General features: G+C 41.8%; 1 protein-coding gene across 1 annotated transcript in view; it reads left to right on the top strand.

Moving 5' to 3' along the window:
* The window catches only part of Tln2 (talin 2), a 256404-nt gene that overhangs the window by 123962 nt on the left and 110832 nt on the right, over positions 1-21610 (top strand). The window contains exons 7-13 of the mRNA XM_090358263.1: positions 1019-1161; positions 3875-4002; positions 9972-10035; positions 11737-11841; positions 16555-16710; positions 17713-17814; positions 19288-19364. Coding sequence (XP_090214389.1) covers positions 1019-1161; positions 3875-4002; positions 9972-10035; positions 11737-11841; positions 16555-16710; positions 17713-17814; positions 19288-19364 — 775 coding nt within the window. The remainder of the gene's footprint in view (positions 1-1018; positions 1162-3874; positions 4003-9971; positions 10036-11736; positions 11842-16554; positions 16711-17712; positions 17815-19287; positions 19365-21610) is intronic.

Raw genomic sequence — 21610 nt, 5'->3', positions numbered from 1 at the left:
GCCCTTCCTTCACCAAAAGGATCCTAATTCATTATCCAGCTCTCACATAGGCCATCCCTCCCAACCTCCCATCCCCACACCCCCTGCTTCTGACCAATGAACTAGGATGATTTCATCATCACAATATTGATCTTTTGGTTGAGCTGTCATTTCATTTCCTCCGGTTCCTTCTCTCAGCCTCATTAGAGATCCAATTACAAACTTCTCTCTAAGAGCCTACTAATATACAAGAACCCAAAACATTCCCGAGTGTGTTCACAGTGCTGTAACAGGTACTGTGGGTCATGAGGCCCCACAGACACTTTCTGTGTCTCATAGTTTCTCAGCATTTAATGAAGGTGGTCATAAATACTACTCATAACAACACAGGTGTTAATGGAGGAGAGTGGTATGGGGAAAGTGTGTGTGTGTGTGTGTGTGTGTGTGTGTGTGTGTGTGTGTGAGAGAGAGAGACAGAGAGACAGAGAGAGACAGAGAGACAGAGAGAGAATGACCCATTGCTGTGTACACAGGATTTTATTGAACCACTGAGATTCAGGCTGGCTCATAGGAGTTAGGGAATGCCTCTTGGTGTTCTATCTCTCCTCAGACCCCTTCCTCGCTTCCCCACTTGGGGTCAGAAACACTCAGTGACTGTAAAATACTTCACTTAATGAGAGTGAAGTATTTACTCATGATTTGAAAGGAAATTCTAACTGGGTTTCTTTTCCTTGGACAAAGCACTAATTTATTTATCCCACTTATTCCCAGGGAGGGAAATATTATACATTATTTATAGTACTTTAAGTAACTTTGGGGATGATTGGGGATTTTTCTCTCTCCTTTCTCTTCTTCTGGTCAGTTCATATGGTAGCTGTGGAAGTTCCTTGCAAATTATCAGGCTCAGTTCTAATGGACATTTGCTGACATCCTTCCCTTGTTGACGTCTTCAATGGTGTCATGTTGTTGCTTTGCTGAATCCCTTTCAGTGAAGAGGGGCAAATAAACATGGTTTTCTTTGGTACACTTTGTGCTGCAGTGAATTGGCTGGATCACAGCCGAACCTTCCGAGAACAAGGAGTGGATGAAAATGAAACATTGCTACTAAGACGCAAGTTTTTTTACTCTGATCAGAATGTGGACTCCAGAGACCCGGTGCAGTTGAATTTGCTTTATGTCCAGGTAGGTTATCTACTATTCAGACAATAGGCTGATGAATTTGGGGACACTCCTGGAGGGCGGTAGCAAATTGCCTGGCTCTGGCTCTCATAACATTTAACAGCATCCCATCCAGGGATACAGCTCAGAGCCTCCCCATACATTTCCATGGTGATTGTGGTAGGAGGTAGGAGAGGTGAAGTTTGTTGGACAGGCACTGCTGGCTGTGCAGAGGGGGCCTTTCTTTGGCTTCCCAAGCTGGAAGCTGGTGGCAGCACTGTCTTCCTCCATCTGGCACTGAAAAACACTTGTATTCATTTAACTGACTTATCATTTCAAATGCACTAGGGATTTATTAACCTGTATCTTAGAGTACAAAGGCCACCCGGGCAGAAAAAGTCAGTAATTTCCATTAATGCAAAACTATCCTCTCAATAACCTTTTAAGTCTTCACCATGAATGAATTGCTTCAACTCATACAGGTCATTTACCACATCTCAGTTGCAATTTTCTAGTTTGTAGATAAGGGATTTACATTATTGGGGGAAGAAACCATCATGGAAAACAGGCCTAAGAAATATTTGATCTGGGCCGGGAGTTTGGCCTAGTGGTTAAAGTGCTTGCCTAGCATGCATGGAGACCTGGGTTTGATTCCTGGGTACCACATACATAGAAAAAAGCCGGAAGTGGTGCTGAGGCTCAAGGGGTAGAGCTCTAGCCTTGAGAAAGTCCAAGGACAGTGCTCAGGCCCTGAGCTCAAGCCTAGGACTGGCAAAAAAAAAAAAAAAAAAAAGAAATATTTGATCTGGCAAAGCAACCACAGGTAGGACTCAAAATTCAATGATTTTAGGAGCCTTTTTCTTTCTTTTTTTTTTTTAGGCACAAGTCAGCAAATATAGGGTCATGAATGATGGTATAAATATCCAAGTGGCGATTGGCAGGGGAAAAAAAGTTTCCTACCCAGTCCACTGGTTCCTTTGGTTTTAAGAAAATTTTCATATTTCTTCCACTTTCTCTCATACCACCTTTCTTCCTTCATGCCCTTCCCTCTCCTCCCACTTATATATTTGTCTGCCAGTGGAAACAATGTGGAAAGACAGGCTTACACCTGAAATCCTAGCTATTTAGAAGTCTGAGATCTAGAAGATCCCATGCCAGCTTTGATGGAGTTTGGCCTAGGGGTAGAGTGCTTGCCTAGCATGCACAAAGACCTGGGTTCGATTGCTCCGTACCACATACATAGAAAAAAGCCACAAGTGGTGCTGAGGCTCAAGAAGTAGAGCTCTAGTCTTGAGAAAGTCCAAGGACAGTGCTCAGGCCCTGAGCTCAAGCCCAGGACTGGCAAAAAATAAATTTGTGGGACTCCATTTCCAAAATTACCAGCAAAAAAGCTGGGCTGGAAGTGTAGATCAAATGGTAGAATACCAACTGCCAACTGAACAGTAAAGATGAGCAAAACAGGAAGGCACTGAGTTCAGGCTTCAGAACCAGCAAACTACAGCCATGTCCTCTACTGTATTTGAAATGAAACAATTCAGTTCTTGAAACATTATAGATCAGGAGATCCCTTCAATGTTTTATAATTACTTATATATTTTCTGTAGCTGTTCTTGTGGTCAGTAGCAGAGGTAATATAGACCATTTGGCCCTGAAGTTCTGAGAAGGCTTCTATTCACCAAACCTTAATTTCAAAGCAAGATTGCAAAGAAAGGGAAGCATCAGGACAGTGGGAAGAACGTTGTGAAGGCCCAGAGTAATAACTGAGTCTGTCTATGGGTGATCTAGGTCTTGTAACTAGCAAGGCAAACTAGACCAAAAAGTATTAAGTAAGAGCCACAGGGAAGGATCAGAACTAGGACTTTGGATCCTGTGAACATCCCAATCTGGGCCTGGGTAGCCCTTCCCTTAATTGTCTTTAGTATTGCATTCCTGTCTCTGTGTATCAGTGTGTGTCTGTCTTTCTCTCCTTGTATTGCATTGGGCTTTGCCTTTGCATGGTAAATGACAAGGATGGTTTTAGTTTTTTGTTATTAGGCTCATAAAAAGTAAATTATGTTTCTAACTGAGCCTGTATGAATCTCATCATTCCACATAGATTTCCTGCTTCTATTTTTTTGTTGTTGTTATTACTTCTGCTTCCTCGATCATCAGCAAATTTTACTTTTTTTTTTTCTTCCAGTCCTGGGGCTTGAACTCAGAGCCTGAGCACTGTCCTGGGGATTTCCTCAAGTTTGGTGTTCTACTACTGGAGCTACCTTTTGGCTTTTCTATGTTTGTGATACTGAGGAATCAAACCTGTGTGCTAGGCAAGCACTCTACCATTAGGCCAAATTCCCAGCCACTTTTTTTTTTTAAACTTTCTCATTTTGTTTGTTTATGGCTGGCACTGTACCACTTGAGCCATGCCTCTAGCCCTGCTTTTTACTGGTTATTTAGGAGAAGAAAACACATGGACTTGTCTGCCCAGGCTTACTTTAAAACTCAGTCCTCTGCTTCTTAGCCTCCTGAGTAGCTAAGGGTATAGCCATGAGCCATCATGCCCAGCTAGGCTTTACTTTTGATAATCAACACACTTTTAATGTTTTACAGGTATTGACTACTTTAGGTAAGAATTTGTCTTCCTTTGGCCTTGACTTTGCTGTGTATCATTCTGTCATTGTTCTCTAACCCGCAGAGAGCAGTCCCCTAGCCTTTCCCAGGTACTTTCTTGATACCTTTCCTTCCTGCTATGTTTCAGGCTCGAGATGACATCCTAAATGGTTCCCATCCTGTCTCCTTCGAGAAAGCCTGTGAGTTTGGTGGATTTCAAGCCCAGATACAATTTGGACCTCATGTGGAACATAAACACAAGCCTGGATTTTTAGAGTAAATAACCTTCTGTTCCGATTTCTGTTTCTTCTCTCCTGGTCTTTTTACCTGTTTGTTTTTGAGCAAGGTACTCAGAGAATGTCATGAGAGAATGCCAGCTTGTAGCTGACATTTGGATATGGGACCACATTTGTGTACTGTGAAGAAAGCAGGAGACCTAGAAATTTAACAAAGTGACTTCACTAAGAAAATCAGTTATAAGTTCCATCAGTGAATGATTTCCTTTTCATCAGACAGTCTGTTGGATCCTGCAGTTGTTATGTAGCCTATTGGAGATGTCTGGGCACTTGGAAGAGCTTCCTTTCTGCACGTGGAAGCATTTGCCCATTCTAGGCCAGACCCTGTTACCTCCAATTGCATAGGATTTCAGTAGAGCATATTATATACCAACAATAGAGCATAAATATGCCCATCTCACCATCTTTATTAGAATCTTCTGAGCTCTTCGCTGCTTTGAAAGTGTGGCATGAACATGTCATATCCCTTTCTCCCATTTGTCCTTTGGTTATCTTTTGTAAAGTAATAGGACTATTTTCTTTTTCTGGCCCTGGGCTCTTAAGGTGTCAAGAGAAAGCTCACTGAGCCTCACAGAGCCTGGATCTCATGTTTTCTCTTCCACAGGACAGCCTGGCCACTATCCACCTATTCTTGCCTGGCAGCTTTCTTTGTTTGGATCTAGACTAGTCTGAAATATCTATATATTCATTTCCCCAGATAATATTCATTCCTTAAAAAGAAAACTGGGAGCTGGGAATGTGACTTAGTGGTAGAATACTTGCCTAGCATGCATGAGCTCTGGGTTCAATCCTCAGTACCACATAAACAGAAAAAGCTGGAAATAGAACTGTAGCTCAAGTGGTAGAGTGCTAGCCTGGGGCAAAAGAAGCTCAGGAACAATGCCAAGACCCTGAGTTCAAGCCCCAGGACTGGCGTGTGTGTGTGTGTGTGTGTGTGTGTGTGTGTGTGTGTGTGTGTGTGTGTGTGCGTGCACACACACACACACACACACAAATCAATGTCCACCTTGTCTTTTGGATGGGCCAAAAGAAAATTTCATCCAGAGGCTCACTGTGATCAGTGGCATGTTGTCACCTAGATTGAAACTGGTAGAGTTTAGGAGGGATCTGGAGGTGAATGCACAAGTGGGAGGGGGACAGAACATGAATGTTGTTGGCAGGATATGTCCACGTGAGATGCACTGAGTCTGACCTCTATACCTTGGGCCCAGTGTGTTGTGGAAAAGATAATAGCAAGGCTTGTGTGACCCTGGACCCTACTTTCAGCTTAGTGGAAATTCACTGAGACCAGCTTAGTTCTTTAAAACTACTTTTCTCTGTTGGTAAACAATGCCTGGCCAACATGATAAACTGATAAGTTAGAAAGGGAAATGGGGGAAAATATCCCATCATTGGGTTAATCCCAGGAGCCTTTCCAAACTGAGCTGTCCTATGATGTGCATGCAATGACCTTGCATCTGAAATTGCTTTGAGTAGCTTCTGTCACTCATTCCCTTGTTCCCCCAAATGAGTCATCTGGCCAACTAAGTGGTCCTCAGGGCCTCTTTCTTTGCAGCTGGTCTGACTTGCTTCCGTAGGAGCCTGGAGATGCAGGTCTTTATGCTGTCTGAACCACCACACACCCTATTCATGTGTGGCCATGTGCCTGTGTTCTTGTAGTGGCTTTCACATTCCTGAATTCTGTCCTCACAGCTGGTCCCTCAGACATATCTGAGGTCATCCACCTGAGGACTATGGGCACAGATCCTGGTAAATAAACACACCAGGATCCAGTCGAGCCTTGGAGCAAAGGTCTTGCTTCTGTTTCTACAGTGGCTGATAGAGAATTAGAAGGGAACAGGGGGAGATTGATAAGCTAAATAGGTTTGCCCAATGTCTCCTAGTGTTCTGCTTTCAGAGCTGCAACCCTGTGTGGTCCTGCTGGGAGGGAATCTAATTAGAACCATTGGTTCCGTGCCTAAACTGTGCTGGTGCTACCCTACTCATTTGATGTGTTCAGTTTCTCCTGAGCATTGGGCTTCTAATTCTCAGTGTCCCTGTGTGAGTGGAGAAAGCCCTATTTCATGTGGTAGACGGGGAAGAAAAAGATTGAAGTAGCTGAGCATGAAGGTGCATGCCCTGTGTGCTCAGCTACGCTATGTGGGAAATATAAGAAGGAGGATTGAAGTCAGAGACTAACTCGGGAGGGCAGGGTGGTGTGGAAGGAGGAGGGGTGGAGTATAAGACTATATTGGACACCAGTGGCTCATGCCTGTAATCCTAATTGTTCAGGAGGTTAAGAGCCAGTGCATTGTGGTTCAAAGTCAGCCCAAGGCAGAAAAGTCCACAAAGCTCCATTTCCAAGTAACTAGTATAAAAACCAGACTAGAGGTTCCAGTGGTAGTGTACCTGCCTAGCATGGAGAAGGCCCTATGTTTAAACCTTAGAACCAACCAAAAAGGAAGTGGGGGGAGGGAGAGAGAGAGAGATCAGAAGAGGAGAAAGAGGAGCAACCATTTATACACAGCTACTTCTGATACTGGACTCTATCATTCCCCTCCCCCCAAAAAAAAGAAAAGCATTTCTGCTTTCAGGAGGCAGTGTCATCCCCTGTGCTAGACTCCAAGCCGGTAGTAAAATTAGAACAGTACTTGGGAATGTGATTATTATATAAATCCTTTGATCTCCTTCCTGGTACCATGTTCTGTACCAACCAAATCATGATGAATACTCTTAGACCACCTATGAATGTTACTTTGATGCTGACTTCAGAGTATAGATCACAGACTCAATGAAGAACATTGATACTAGTCTTCACAGTGCCCACTGCAATTCCGTCTTGTTTCAGACTCACTGTGTGTCTAAAAAAACAACAAAACAAAAAACAAAATACAACCTCCTCTTAATACTCCTGCCTCTCCTGGCACTTGTACCTTTCCTTAGGTTCTAAATTAAAATAAGCTTATTATACCTAGTGACAATTATTTTTCCTAACAAATTTGATTTACTTTTTAATTAGACCAAATTGGTTCTAGGTAATGAAGCTTTTCCAGTTAATGTAGGTATTTAATTGTGCGTGTTCTTGTTCAAACAGTACAGGTGAATTTTGCTGAGGCAGTGAGTCCCTTGAATAAAAATAAATGAGTAAGGCCACCTTTCCCTAATTTGTAAGTGGCAGGTTAGGGCAATGCACACCTTTTTTTATTTATTATGTTCTAAGCTTTTTTTTTATTATTTTTTGATCTTCACTTGTACAAAGGGGTTTCAATCCAATAAACAAATACATCTCTCTTTAAAAGACAGTTACAATAGTCTGGCTTTAATATTTCTCCCTGAGTGAGAGGTTGGATATACAGCAAGCCAAGCCAAGACTAAGAGCCATTAGAGGCCAGGCAGATTCCCTTCCTCTGGTCCAGTAATGACTAGGTAACAGACTGAGGAAATCATCATCTTTCCAGCCAGACTGTCCTCCCCTGTGTGCTTGTTCCTGGTGGTTCTCAGGGATTCATTGAGAAAAATAGAGCAATCTAGGATATAAATCTATGTTGTGGAGGAGTGTAGAATAGACTTGAAAATCCCATCCACCTTCTATCCTGAACTCCAGCTAATTCTGTTGTCAGCATGCAAAGCTCTTATTACAAGAGAAAGTCTCCATTCTTTTTTTCACTGGCAGCACCTCAAATACACATCCCCCTTTGTAGCCATAGTCTGTGTGTTTCTCCCACAGTCATTTGGCTATGAAGTCTCTGTGGCAGAACGAGATAGACCTTTCAACCTTTGTTTCTTTCAGCTCTGCCACCAACCTTCTGCTAAGTGAGACACAAAGAACAGCTAAGGGATGGTATTAGGAGGTGTTTGGCAAGGAGGCCTTTTTTTTTCCCCAAGACTACTGGTTTGAACTCAGGACCTCAAGCTTGCTAGGTTTACTTATTTAACTGGCACTATACCACTTGAGCTATGCCTTCAGCTTGGCTTTCTGCTGGCTAGTGGGAGATTGAGTCTCTTAGACATTTCTGCCTGGACTTGGTCTCAAACCATGATTTGTAAGACGTTAGGCACCTGAATAGCCAGCATTACAGGTATGAGCTACCAGTGCCAGACTCCTAGGTGCAGTCCTTGAGAGGCACGGACCTCATAATGGAATGAGGGCCCTCTATAAAGAGGTACACACTGTGGGATTGCTTGTATGGAGACAGCACATTCCTTCTTCTGTGGAGGCTACAGCTTCCACAGGAAATGGAACATAACAGCTCCTTCATACCAGACTTCCCAGCCTGGAAAGAAACTGGGAGCTGTGTGTGTGTGTGTGTGTGTGTGTGTGTGTGTGTGTGTGTGTGTGTGTGTGTGTTTTATCATTATAAAGGACATACATAGCGTGGGGGCCAGGAGTTTGGCCTAGTGGTAGAGTGCCTGCCTACCATGCATGATGACTCAGGTTCGATTCCTCAGTACCATATACATAGGGGGAAAAAGCCGGAAGTGATTCTGTGACTCAAGTGGTAGAGCTCTAGCCTTGAGAAACCCCAAGTGCTCAAGCCCCTGGGTTCAAGCCAGGACAGGCAAAAAAAAAGGGGGGGGCATAGCCTGTTGTACTCTATTGTATCAGCACATAGAAGCTAACACATGTCACCTTCTTCCTCCTCATCCTCTTCTCCTCATCCTCTTCTTTTTCCCCCCACTTCTGGGGATTGTAACTCAGGGCCTTGTACTTACCAAGCAGTATTACTTCCCCTGAACCATGAACCGATAATTACTGAGTCCACAATTCTTGCTTTATATGCAATCTCAAAAGTTAAATCCTCTCTCTTTTCTTCATTTCTCTTTTCTCATTTCTTCAAGACTCCCTTTGAGAAGAAATGGGGTTTGGAGACTGAGTGCCAAGAAAGACACTGCGGCGGGGTTTAGGGGAGGATGTGGGAATGGGGAAGGCTTATTGCCACATTTTGTCCTTTCTCCTGGTCTCTTCCACAGAAAATGTACTTTTCAGAAAGAAAAATAAGTTAGTATTTCTAATTCAGATAAAGGATTGATTTTCAGTCAGATTTTTAAAGTTTTTTTCTTTTACTAAAAAGAAAATCTTAGTTTCTAAAAATGAACGTAATTATTCGCTTTCATCTGGATTATAGATAGCATCCTACTTGTAAATAAACTAACATCCTAATTTTGTATCGTGTGTGTGTGTGTGTGTGTGTGTGTGTGTGTGTGTGTGTGGAAATATTGATGTCAATACGTTTACTTACATATCCTCTCTAGATCTGCTTATTCTTAAATTATATTCTACTCATGGATGTATAGTCAAAAGACTTTTCAAACTTACATGAAATAATTATTTTCCTTGTGCAGTAGCGTCATCGTGACATAATAGTTGCTTTGCAATTTTATGTGGCTTCAAAATGAAAACCTATAATATAAGAAGAGTTTAGAGGCATCTAGTTTCTTCCTTTGTCCCTTCCTGTATTTTACTTCTTCCACAGAGAACTATTTGTATGAGTACTAAGTTTCATGTTCCTATTGTTTTATTCTGTTTTTTTAATGGTGTTGGTACTGAGGCTTAAACTCAAGCCCCTTGCTTTCTTGCTTGGCCTTTTGACTCAAGGCTGGTACTCTACTGCTTGAGACACAGCTCCACTTCCAGCTTTTTGCTGATTAATTGGAGATAAAGAGCCTCACAGATTTTTCTGCTTGGCCTGGCTTTGAACCATGATCCTCAGATCTCAGCCTCCTGAATATGTAGGATTATAGGGGTGAGCCACCAGTGCCTGGCAGGTATTTTTTAATCAGGCTGGCTTTCTCATATCCTTATTTAAGGGAATAGTAGGATATAGCATATAGCAGCTTATTATTATAAATTACACCATTGAATATTGGGAGAGTTCACCACTCACCCAGGAGTTTCATTAATGACCTCTGATTTTTGTCTATCATCATAAAACATGGTAAATGACTTACCTATTTTTCCCTCTTTCTCAGTCTAAAGGAATTCCTACCCAAAGAATACATCAAGCAGAGAGGAGCGGAAAAGAGAATCTTTCAGGTATTGGAAATGCACAGAAATGTGTTCTCCCCCTTGTTCCCTCCCTGCCTCCCCTTCATTCACAGAGGGGCCTCCATACATGATAGGTTTGTTGCCCTGGTGTGTATTCCTCTGTAATAAATGACAGCTGACTCAAGAGTGAAATAGCTGACAGCTCCACTTGGGACAGATTTATTATCTTAATCCATACTTGCTTGCTAAAGATTACTTAGCCCTTCTGAGAAAAATGTACATACATTGTTTTCCAATTTTCTTCATGATTCTGGTAACACCGAAGGTACAGTGAAGACAAAGTCATAAGGATCTCCTTTGTTCTGTTGGCTTTCCAAGATGGTACCTGTGTGTGTGTGTGTGTGTGTGTGTGTGTGTCTGTCTGTCTGTCTGTCTGTCTGTGTCTGTGTGTCTGTATGTGTTTATGACTTGAACTTAAGGCCTCACACTCTTCAGCTTTATTTACGCAAGAATAGTGCTCTGCCACCTGAGTCACACTTCCACTTTTGGGTTTTAGGTGATCAATTGGAGGTAAGAGATGCATGGATTTCCTACCTGAGCTTCAAACTATGCTCCTTAGATCTTAGCCTCCTGAGTAGCCACTATTAGAGGCAAAAACCACCAGCATCAGGCTATCTTATGTTTTCAGTTCCATTATTATTTTAAAAGTCAGAGACTTGGGCCGGGGGTTTGGCCTAGTGGTAGAGTGCTTTCCTAGCATGCACAGAGACCTGGGTTTGATTCCTTGGTACCATATATACATAGAAAAAGCTGGAATTGGTGCTGTGGCTCAAGTGGTAGAGCTCCAGCCTTGAGAAAAGCCCAAGGACAGTGCTCAGGCCCTGACTTCAAGGCCCAGGACTGGCAAAAACAACAACAACAAAAGTCAGAGACGTGTTCTTTCTAGGCTACCACAAAGAGAAGCCTTATTACCAACTTTACCCTGAGACACTAATTAATCCAAAATATCAAAGTTTTTTGGGGGGAGGGAAATATAGCTGGGCACCTATGGCTCATATCTGCAATCTTAGCTACTCAGGAGGCTAAGATCTCAAAACGAAAGCTGGCTTGGGCAAGAACGTCCATAAGACTCTTATCTCTAATACCCAAAAATGCCAAAACTGGAGCTGTAGTTCAAGTGGTAGAGCTCTAGCGTTGAACACAAAAGCTCATAGAGCCCAAACTCTGAATTCAAGCCCCAGGACCAGCATGAGAAAAAAAAAAGCATGAATAAATTAACATATAAACCTTATGAGTGTAACATGTATTTTTTTTTAACCCTGAATTGGTTCTAAGCACATTCATTTGCAAGCTATGTAGGCCCTTCTGTTTGAGGGGAAAAAAATAGGTTTTGAATAAATGTTAGAATAACGTCTCCTTACTAGAATATTTTTTCCTATCATTTACTGTGGGTCCTGAACTTTGGGAATATAGAATTCTTTGAAAATGTAATTGCAGTTTTGATGCAGTGCCTATCAGTTGCCTATGTACAAGAATTGTTAGACATGGCTGTGAAACAGTTAGGCTACCCTGAGTTCATGTTCTAGTCTGAACCTGATCTAGTCCTGGCCCTTGAACATTCTGTGTGTTCTGCTTCCTCAGTCAGAAGACATCATGCCACAGAACAATCACATCTGTTGTAGTCTAACAAGGAGTACCTCTTAACTGCTGGCAGAGCTGCAGTGAATGACCACACTGTCACTTTTGCAGGAACATAAGAACTGTGGAGAGATGTCTGAAATCGAAGCCAAGGTTAAGTACGTCAAGCTCGCCCGCTCCCTCCGGACCTACGGTGTGTCCTTTTTCCTTGTGAAGGTGAGTTAGGTTGGATGGAGAAGGAATCTATTTGCTTCGCTTATTTTCCTTTCACTGAGTCATTTGATGTATGGTGCAAGATTGTCACCAAGACCCTCAGGCATTTGTAGATGTTACATCTAGCTAATGGTGACCCAAGTTCAAGTGTGCCAAGCATGAATGCATGAATGGCCTGAATAGCTGGGCTGGTGACTTTGTTACTTACGTTAAGACAGGTATGGGATTGTGATGACCTTCTGCTCTGTCTTCATGGGTATTGTCTGTTCTCCTACCAGAGCAAAACAAATGTGCCTTTGAAATCCAACCTTGAGTAAGTCTATCCAGACCCTTGATGTGTTTTGCCCAGGTGAATGACAAGCCCTCCCTAATGGGTTTGCTGGACACCACTGTCTGACCTTTTCCAACTGCCTGATCCACTGATTCCACTCAGTTTCCTGTGGTGTTTGGCCACCTGCTGCCTACCCTTGGATAAAACTCGTCTGAGGAGCAAGGGGTCTTGTGTTCCTTACATCAACTCTGGAGTTAAAACTATTTTCAGGGACTGAAGTGAGAAATACACTAACAGAGTAGATGAGAGGGATTTCTTTCTCCATTATACATAAGAACTGTAACAAAAGGAAGTATGGTATCCTCTCAGATGCTTTTCTTGACTCTATATCTCTGGGAAGCAAACAAGCTTCCTTTGACCTAGGAAATAATCCAGGTTTTGCACTCGAGAGAGCCAGATACTTCCTTCTAACTAGTTACTTCCACCAGATCAGCTCTCAGCTTTCTCAGGCATCAGTGGTTCACATCTTTAGTCCTAGCTACTTGCAGGATTGAAAATTGAAGATCAGCCAGCCAAAGCCGAAAAGTCCAAGAGACATCATCTCCAGTTAACCAGTAAAATGCCGAACTAGAGGTGTGGCTCCAATAGTAGAGCAGCAGCTGTGGACAAGCAAACCAAGCAAACATGTGAGGCTCTGAGTTCAAGCCTTATAACCAGAAAGTTGTAGCTAACTGTGTCAATATAGAGATGTCCATAACAGCATAATAAACGCACAGAAAACAGCATTATGTGGCAGTATTCTCAGTGGCTAAGAAATGTGCTTTGAAAACAAAGACCTGGTTTGTTGGCTTTGCCACATAATGGTCTGAGCATGACTTCTGTTACTAATCTTCAGTTTGCTCTCTTCTAAAATTATTGCTTTTTGGTGAGATTTAATTAAGAGTCTGTGGAAATGGGAACTGTGAATTAACAATAGCTACATGCACCAATATTCCTCCTCTTGGATTGACTTGTAACACTAGGGATTGAACCCAGGGTCTACAGAATGCTGGAAGAGCTTTTACCACTTGAACATGACCTTTTGTTTGCATTTTGTTTTTGAGATATACTCTTGATTCCCCCCCTCATCTTCCTGTCTCTGAGTAACTGGGGTTTTAAGGATGTACCACCATCAAGCAAGCTCATCTTTGATTACCATTTGAATTTCATCATGATCTACTCAACTGGAATCCCATAAGCAACCATAAAACTTTTCCCATTTGTCTTGCATGATATCTTTTGTTCCACAAAATTGCCTTCTGTAATCCTTTTCACTTTCACATTTGCCTTTGAAATTTCCTTGCAGTCATGACTAGAGCCTTGTGGCGAGATGCTGGGGGAGCTGACCTTCTTCTCCCCTGAACTGTGAAAGTATCACCGTGGGCAGCTTGGAATCATGAGTGAAATTTAAAAAAAAAATGCATTGCCAGAGATGTTAAGAGAGACAAAGATGGGGGTAGACTGATCACCAGAGTCTTCAATACCTAGTTTTATAACCAGCCCTTTCTCCCATGCTCCAAAAGAAAGGAAATATACTGATGTCAAAATGATCCATACACACCTGCCTTTGGGTGCCCAATCCATGAAGAACTCCAGCTGGCTCATCAGTGTCCAAAAAGCACCTGGGCTGACACCTAGCCCAGTCACATCCTACCACATACCACTTCCCAGTTCTGACACACACTACTTCACAGATCTGAATCAAACATAGGCGACACAGGTGATGTTAGGCTGAGCCAATCTCTGCACCTGTGAGCAGAGCCATCTGCTCACAGCTGGCGGACAACTCTGAGCCCATGATAACACTTCAGAAATGTTTGAAAGAAGAGTGACTAGGCTTATTCACAGATCCTTGGTAGAATGTCTGCTTTCTCCTGCCATTGAATTTTGCAAGCTGAGAATTTTAACTTGGCCAGAAGACCCCCTCTTGAGAGAGAAGCCTATATTTAGATGGCTGGCAAAGATCACAGCTTGGGAGGGGGGGAAATTAGGGGCATTTTTTGCTCAAGGCTAGCCCTCTACCACTTGAGCCAGAGCTCTACTTCTGGCTTTGGGGTGATTAATTGGATATAAAAGTTTCACATAATCTTGAAATTTCAGCCTCCTGAATAGCTGGAATTACAGACATGTGCCCCTGACATCCAGCTGCCTTAACCTACTTTTAGCTCCTGAAGATAAACTGATGTTGTTGGTTTAGCTGAAGGTTGGGAGGGAGAGAATATGGAGTAGACTGAGAACTGCACACAGAAAGGAAGAAGGAGCCTAAGTACCTTGGTTCCTTTCCTAAGGACCCTTATCTATGCCACCAAGTGTCTAAGACAGGCATCAGCTACTCAGCAGCAAATCTCAGCCATTTCTCAGCTCCTCTGCTCTTTGTGGGTGGCCACTAAACTAATTGTCCCTCAATGGTGGTCACAATTGTGGGTTTCAGTGTCTTTGTGTAGTTCTCTATATCCCTAGTCCACAGTCAGGTCCTATGGGTGGATATCTGCTATTAGCTATTTGTTGACCATGGTTTCCTCTCAAGGCTGCATGATCTTGCTAGGAGTTAGAGTAATCTATCAGGACTTCTGCTGCTGCGTCCCAGAGCCCCTCACAGGGTAGAGAAGATGGAAAAGATGACCAGAACAGCTGCTGACCATCTGTCATCTCCTATCCTTTCCCGGGTCCCAGACTCTGGGCTTGTGCCAACTCTGGTGGGTGTTTGGCTGTGAGTGCATAACATGCATGTGTACTGACTTGGCTTGTGTGAATGAACACATGTGTTCTTTAAGTACAGTTGTGTGGGCACAGCTAGGGTTCAGCAAATATTACTTGCAAGCCAAAAAAAAAAAAAAAGAAAAAACCCTTTTTTAGCCTGATAACACAAAAAGTGCAGATATATTCAAGCACAGTTTTGCAAGTACAGAAAAGCAGAAGAAAATAATACTAATCATCACAGGGTGATAACTATCATCATTTTTTCCCACTGAACTGTAAATGAACTCATTTTAAATTTTATTTCCCATGGGACCAGTCTATGGATTCTGTTGTACCTTTTTATCTGTTTTGAGTATAATATATTCTCATAAAACCAGTTGATTTCCTCTAGTATGATCTTAATAGTTGTAATCTGTTACACTGATACACCATAGTTTACAAATAAAATCCTATGCTGTTGAGAACTGGAGTTTCTTGTTTTGCAGTGTGAAAAGCTCTGCATGAACTTCCGGTAGCATAATCATACCTTTGTAAAGTTCAAACAAAATTATATCAAGAGCAGTCACAGTTTTTAAGGCTTTGCTACTTTGCATTCCTGTGAATCAGGGTCCTTTTCAGACCTTCCGCAATCCTGAGTATCTTTTTTTCCCCCAAAAACTCTGCCATTAGACACAAATGGAGTTCTATTAGACATACACGCACACACACACATACACACACACACACACACACACACACACACACACACACACACACAAAAGATACAGAGACATAGAGGGTTATGGTTCCCTATTTTAAAAACATTTTATGATCATACTCATGAGCAATTTTGTTGGGTTTTAAGAGTACCCCAGAGATAATAGTCTTTTCTATTGGTTTCATATATTCATTCTCCAATCATTTGCTTTCTAATTTTTATTATGTAATGTTGTTTTTCTTCTACTTCTCTCCTTTGTCTCATCCTTCTCAGTGAATTTATGTCTCTGTGGGGCTTCTCTTTTCCTTCACTCTCTGAGTTTTTAACCTAGTCCAGTCTCTCTCAGTCTCTCTCTTTTTCTCTCTCAGTTTTTGTATCTCTCTGCTTCTTTCTTTCTGAAAGATATCCAACTATGTACATTTTGAGTTAAAGCCATTAATATTTTTCTTTATGGACTCATATTTTTGTATGTTCTTCTTGCATTATTATCAGGAATTGATTTTTATATGAATGAAAGTGAAGATCTATTACTAGGCTAATAGACATTATATTTAAAAAAATAAAACCTTAACTAATCATAAGCAATGTGTTAAGATCAGTAGGTATACAAACATAACCAAATGTACAAAATCTAAATGGAAATATATTTGAGAGATTTTTTGAGAGGTTTTTTTTTAAAGGGGAGACAGCAAGTATTCTTATAATGATAAAATAGCAGTTTTGATTTGTTCTAAATTATTAGAATTTCAAATTAACTTTCTTTATTCCTTACTAGGTTAGTTCCTGAAGTAGTATTTAGAATTCACTTATATCTTTTTTTAGTTCATCTGTGGTTTTGGAGCCATGTGCTCTATTCAATACTATCTCTTTCCAAGAAATATATCTTCGTGGATCTTTCCAATCTCCTGATGTCTCTCCCTTGCCTGAGAATCTTAGCAGACTTGTGAAACATGGCAACATGTGATGAACTCCAAAGTAGACCACTGACCCATAGTCTCTCCTATTCTAGGAAAAGATGAAAGGCAAGAACAAGCTAGTGCCTCGCCTCTTGGGGATCACGAAAGACTCCGTGATGCGTGTGGATGAGAAGAGCAAGGAAGTGTTGCAGGAGTGGCCCCTCACCACAGTCAAGCGCTGGGCAGCCTCGCCCAAGAGCTTCACGCTTGTAAGGACGACAGGAGTCCCTGAGGAGGCTTGGGGGATATTTTGTAGGCAGGAAGGAAACATGGTCCTACCTATTAGATTTCTCTGGCTTTAGAGGGTCAGCAAGGGAAAGGGAAGATGATGCCACTTGATGGGCACAAAGGTCCAAAGTTAAAAAGTCAATGAATAGCATAATGAACCTATTAAAATAAACTTTTAAATTTTAAAAAGGACCAGGTGCTTTTAGTTCATACCTGTAATCCTTGCTACTCAGGAAGCTGAGATCTGACAATCATGGCTCAAAGCCATATGAGACAAGAAAGCCTGAGAATTTAGCTCCAATTAACTCCCCCCTCTTCCCCAAAATAAGGCCAGAAATAGAGCTGTGGCTCAAGTGATAGAGCACTAATATTGAGCAGCAAAGCTCAGGGACAGTACCAAGGACTAACACACATACACAAAGTGGGAGTGGGGAGAAGAAAGAAAGGGGATTAAGAAGTATTTTAGACAGGGTGAGTTTGATGAAAGAATATTATTTTAAGTCTGGAGTTTTGCCTCTCTATAAGGTTGGTGAACAGCAATCTGGGTCATCTAGGTAGTGTTGGATCTCTAGATTAGGTCTCCACTGGGTTTCTACTCTCCTAGTCCCAGCCAGAGAGAGAAGACTTTTAAAAAAAGTACATGTTAGGGGTGCCAGAAAAGAAGGAAGGAGAGAAGGAAGAAAGGGAGGGAGGGAGGGAAAGAAAGATAGAAAGAGAAGGAAGGGAAGGAAGGAAGAGAGGGAAGAAAGCCTGAGAATTCATTGCATAGGGATTCCTCAAGTTCTAAGGCTCCCAGCTAGTCTCCTTTTCCAGTTCCTAGATCTTTTTCCATTGTTGAATGGGTTGTAGGGTATACTATTCCCTTTAGAGAGGAGAATAGAAAAAAGTGAGTTTAAGTCATTCTGTTTCCTAACTGGACTGCCTAAGCTATAATCTCCTAGTCAGTCTGACCCATCTATATTTCTTTAATGCTGTTTTCTCAGGATTTTGGGGAGTATCAGGAAAGTTACTATTCAGTACAAACCACAGAGGGTGAGCAAATATCCCAGCTGATTGCAGGATATATTGACATCATCCTCAAAAAGGTATGTTGTATTGATACATTTTGGAAATGTAAGGCTTCTTTAGTAAAAGGCTTAGTTTAAGCCAGGAGCTGGTGTCACACCTTGCTGCACAGGAAGCTGAGATCTGGAAGATTACATTTCAAATCCAAAAAGAAAAATTTGCTAGGTTTTATCTCCAAAAACCTGCAAAAAAAACAAAGCTGAACTGGAGGCCTGGGCCAAGTAGTAGAGATTCAGCCAAATATGTAAGCTAAGCAAGAGTGAGGCCTTGAATTAAAATTCCAGTACTGGGGAAATTTTTTTTTTTTTTTTTTGCCAGTCCTGGGCTTGAGCTCAGGGCCTGAGCACTGTCCTTGGACTTTTCTCAAGGCTAGAGCTCTACCACTTGAGCCTCAGCACCACTTCCAGCTTTTTTTTCTATATGTGTACCAAGGAATCGAACCCGGGCCTTCATGCATGCTAGGCAAGTACTTTAACCAATAGGCCAAACTCCGGGCCCCGAAATTTTTTTTTTTTTTGCCAGTTGTGGGGCTTGAACTCAGGGCCTGAGCACTGTCCTTGGACTTTTTTTCCTCAAGGCTAGAGCTCTACCCTTGAGCCACAGCACCACTTCTAGCTTTTTTCTATGTATGTGGTGCCAAGGAATCGAACCTGGGTTTTTGTGCATGCTAGGCAAGCACTTTACCACTGGGCCAAACTCCCGGCCCGAAAATTTTTAATTACATGATTGCAATTTTTAAAATGCAACTCACCTTTGAAGTATTCAATGTAAAAATTGAATTTTTGATGTTAAGATGACTTAACAGGTCTTTGACCTTGAGCTCCTAGGAGAATTTGTCTGACCTTGATGCAGAACATATTGATATTATTTACTGCCAAATAATGAACAGTTTTGCCACTCAGCTAATGAGTAATCCCCTTCCCCCATTCCCAGGATCTTCCTCTCCTATTTTTGCTATTTTGCTTCTCAGCCTCCATAGAAGACCAGATTGAGGGGCTAACACTGCTCTTTGTAGTTTTAGGGAGTATTGTTTTGTGTTCTTTGTTTTGTTCTTGCAAAATGTGGTGGGCTGGCTATATGTCATCATAATGTACAGGCGAATTAATTTCTTGATATTTCTTAACATAGCCTATTCAAATAATCAAGTTCTGATAGAATGTTAACCTTGAAGTTTTGCTGTGTAAAAAAAAAGTGTGTAATCATAAAGATAGAAAACATATATACGTATATCTATTTATATAAACACATGTGTGATTTATATATAAACATGCATAAGTTCCATAAAATAATTAATAAATATAGCCTATATAATTTTTATAGAAATAATTTATGTATTTCCTTTATCATTATCATGCTTTTGGTTTACCCATCACTTTTTCAATATCTAATACAAGGAATTTGGGGTGAACCTGGTCATTTATGCCTCAGTTCTTTTCAAAGGTGCAGTGTTAAGACTTGCTCATTTTTATTCTTGTATTTTGTTTTACCTCCAGAAACAAAGCAAAGACAGATTTGGACTAGAAGGAGATGAGGAGTCAACTATGTTAGAAGAATCAGTTTCCCCAAAAAAGTAAGCGGTCCGCTTCCTTCTGCCAGCTCTCAGGGCCATTACTTCATCACCTAGAGGAGATGGCAGTGGAATAGAGAGGTGAATCTTGCTCTCTTCAGGGAGACACTGAGCAGTTGGGACTCAACTCCAACTGTAAATATGATGATGCCTCATGAGTGCCCTGAGTCCCACATGAGCTGGATTATTATCCAAAAAAAACAACTTCAAAGAGCTTCCTTGTGGGGAGGAGATTCTCAAGGTCTGAGCAGTTGATGAATGGAAGAGACATGGAGTTAATATGTACCCCATATATCATCTGAGACTACAGGGCTACTGAAGGAAGCAGTTAAGAACTTAGAACTCCAGAACAGTCTTGCAGGGCCCAGATCTGGATCTGGGTTTGTTTTGTGTTTGTTTTTGTTTTTTCCTCTGGGACCCAGCATTGTCTTTCTGCATGAACCTACCCACAAATCGGGAATAATAACGCCACATTGTAGGTGTTAACTGAATGGTGGAGTTACTGATGCTGCACATGAAACAATGGTTATGTCCCTTACTTTGAATTCAGAACCATCTCAGGTTAGCACCACTTATAGATGAGCAGACAGACTTATTATTGAATATCTAATTAATAGGCTATGCCTGTTGGGAAAGCTGCTCAACCATTTTTTGTGTGTGTCTAATAGAATGTTGTGATATTTCTTGTCCACACTGTGCTGTGTGGATCCAGCAATCTGTCTCCCTCCCCTCTTCCTCCATACCATCCTAATAGTACACTTCCAAAAAGTTCTAGCATATTCCAGTAGAATGAACTTATCCAGCCATAGTAATTGTTTCCTTAACCATTCTGGCCTTCCCTCTATTTTCTCACTGTTAGCTTCTTGGTCACTCTGAAGTAGCTTTTCCATTTCTCCCACTCTGTGAGTACACAGAGTTGATGTGGTACATTTCAAGTGTTTGCTATCTTCTGACACAGCACCTCAATTACCTGGGAATTGTTCATGTCTGTTAGATGACAATTATTAAATGAGTGCTTTCCTGAGCATGCAAGTTATTTATTTCAGAGCATGCTAATGTACCTCACTTTGCGTTAGAACAACCAAGGGAGTGTCTAGAGCCAGAGCACTGGGGCTCTCCTCACCTGCGTGGGATCTTTGAAGTCTCCTCTGCAACTTAGGGCATCATGAGGGTTTGCTTAAGACAAGCAGGAAGAATAGTCCAGTTGGTGGTCTAGCTCTAGGACCTCTATTTTCTCCTGTTTTGATTTTTGGCTGAATGCTCAGAAAACTGTTTACTTCTTTTTGGGACCCCTAGATCCAGCCTCTTCTGGGTCTCCCCCTCTAAAGACCTTGATTTTTTTTTCCAGTCCCAGGACTTGAACTCAGGGCCTGATCAATGTCCTTGGGCTTTCTTAAGCCTCTACCACTGAAGCTACAGCACCACTTCTGGCCTTTTATATGTATATGGTATCAAAGACTTGAACCCGGGTCTTTGTGCATGCTAAGCAAGCACTCTTTGGCCCATGACTTTGATATTTCTTTATAGATACCTATTGCTTAGGACTTTAACTTGGCTGAGAAGCCTTGCTTTAGGCAATAAATCCATGATGGTTTGAGACAGAGCAGTCCTCGTGCCCACTCACCCTTATAGACACACAGGAACTCTACACCCTCCCTAAGGATTTCTCCTCTGGTCTAGACTTCTTACTTCAGGTGAGCAATGCCCTACCACTCATTCTCAAAAGGTACCAATGAGTAAAAAAATGTATAAGTTGCCAGGTATTCACTGGTAGCCCATGCCAGTAATCCAGCTAACCAGGGGCCTGAGATCTAAGAAGAGTGATTTGAAGCCAGGCCTGGGTAGGAAAGTTTGTGAGACTCTTATCTCATTACCCTCCCCCCCCCCAAGAAAAAGCCAGAAATGGAGCTGTTGCTCAAGTGGTACAGCACTAGTCTTGATGGGGGGGGGGAGTGTAATTCATCCCACTCTCAAGTTGAAATCATTCAGAAAAGTTGGAGAAGTCTCCTAAGTCTCCAAGGTTGATACATCCTTTGTGGCCTATAGACTTGAACCCAAAGAAGTTTGCTAGCTTGTGGGAGATTTCCCACAAGTTTACTTGCACATTCTTGCCCAGAATAAGGATTTTAATGATCAGTAACCTCCATCTCTATGAGGAGAATAATAAGTTTACATGATACCATGAACCGATTCAAGAGGACGTTGAGAATAGTTACACTCTTGATCCCAAATAGATTTGCCTCAGTAAT

This window comes from Megascapheus bottae, chromosome 25 (assembly GCF_031878675.1).
Source record: "Megascapheus bottae isolate mThoBot1 chromosome 25, mThoBot2.hap1, whole genome shotgun sequence".
Lineage (NCBI taxonomy): Eukaryota > Metazoa > Chordata > Mammalia > Rodentia > Geomyidae > Megascapheus > Megascapheus bottae.
This window is presented reverse-complemented; position numbering and strand designations above follow the sequence as displayed.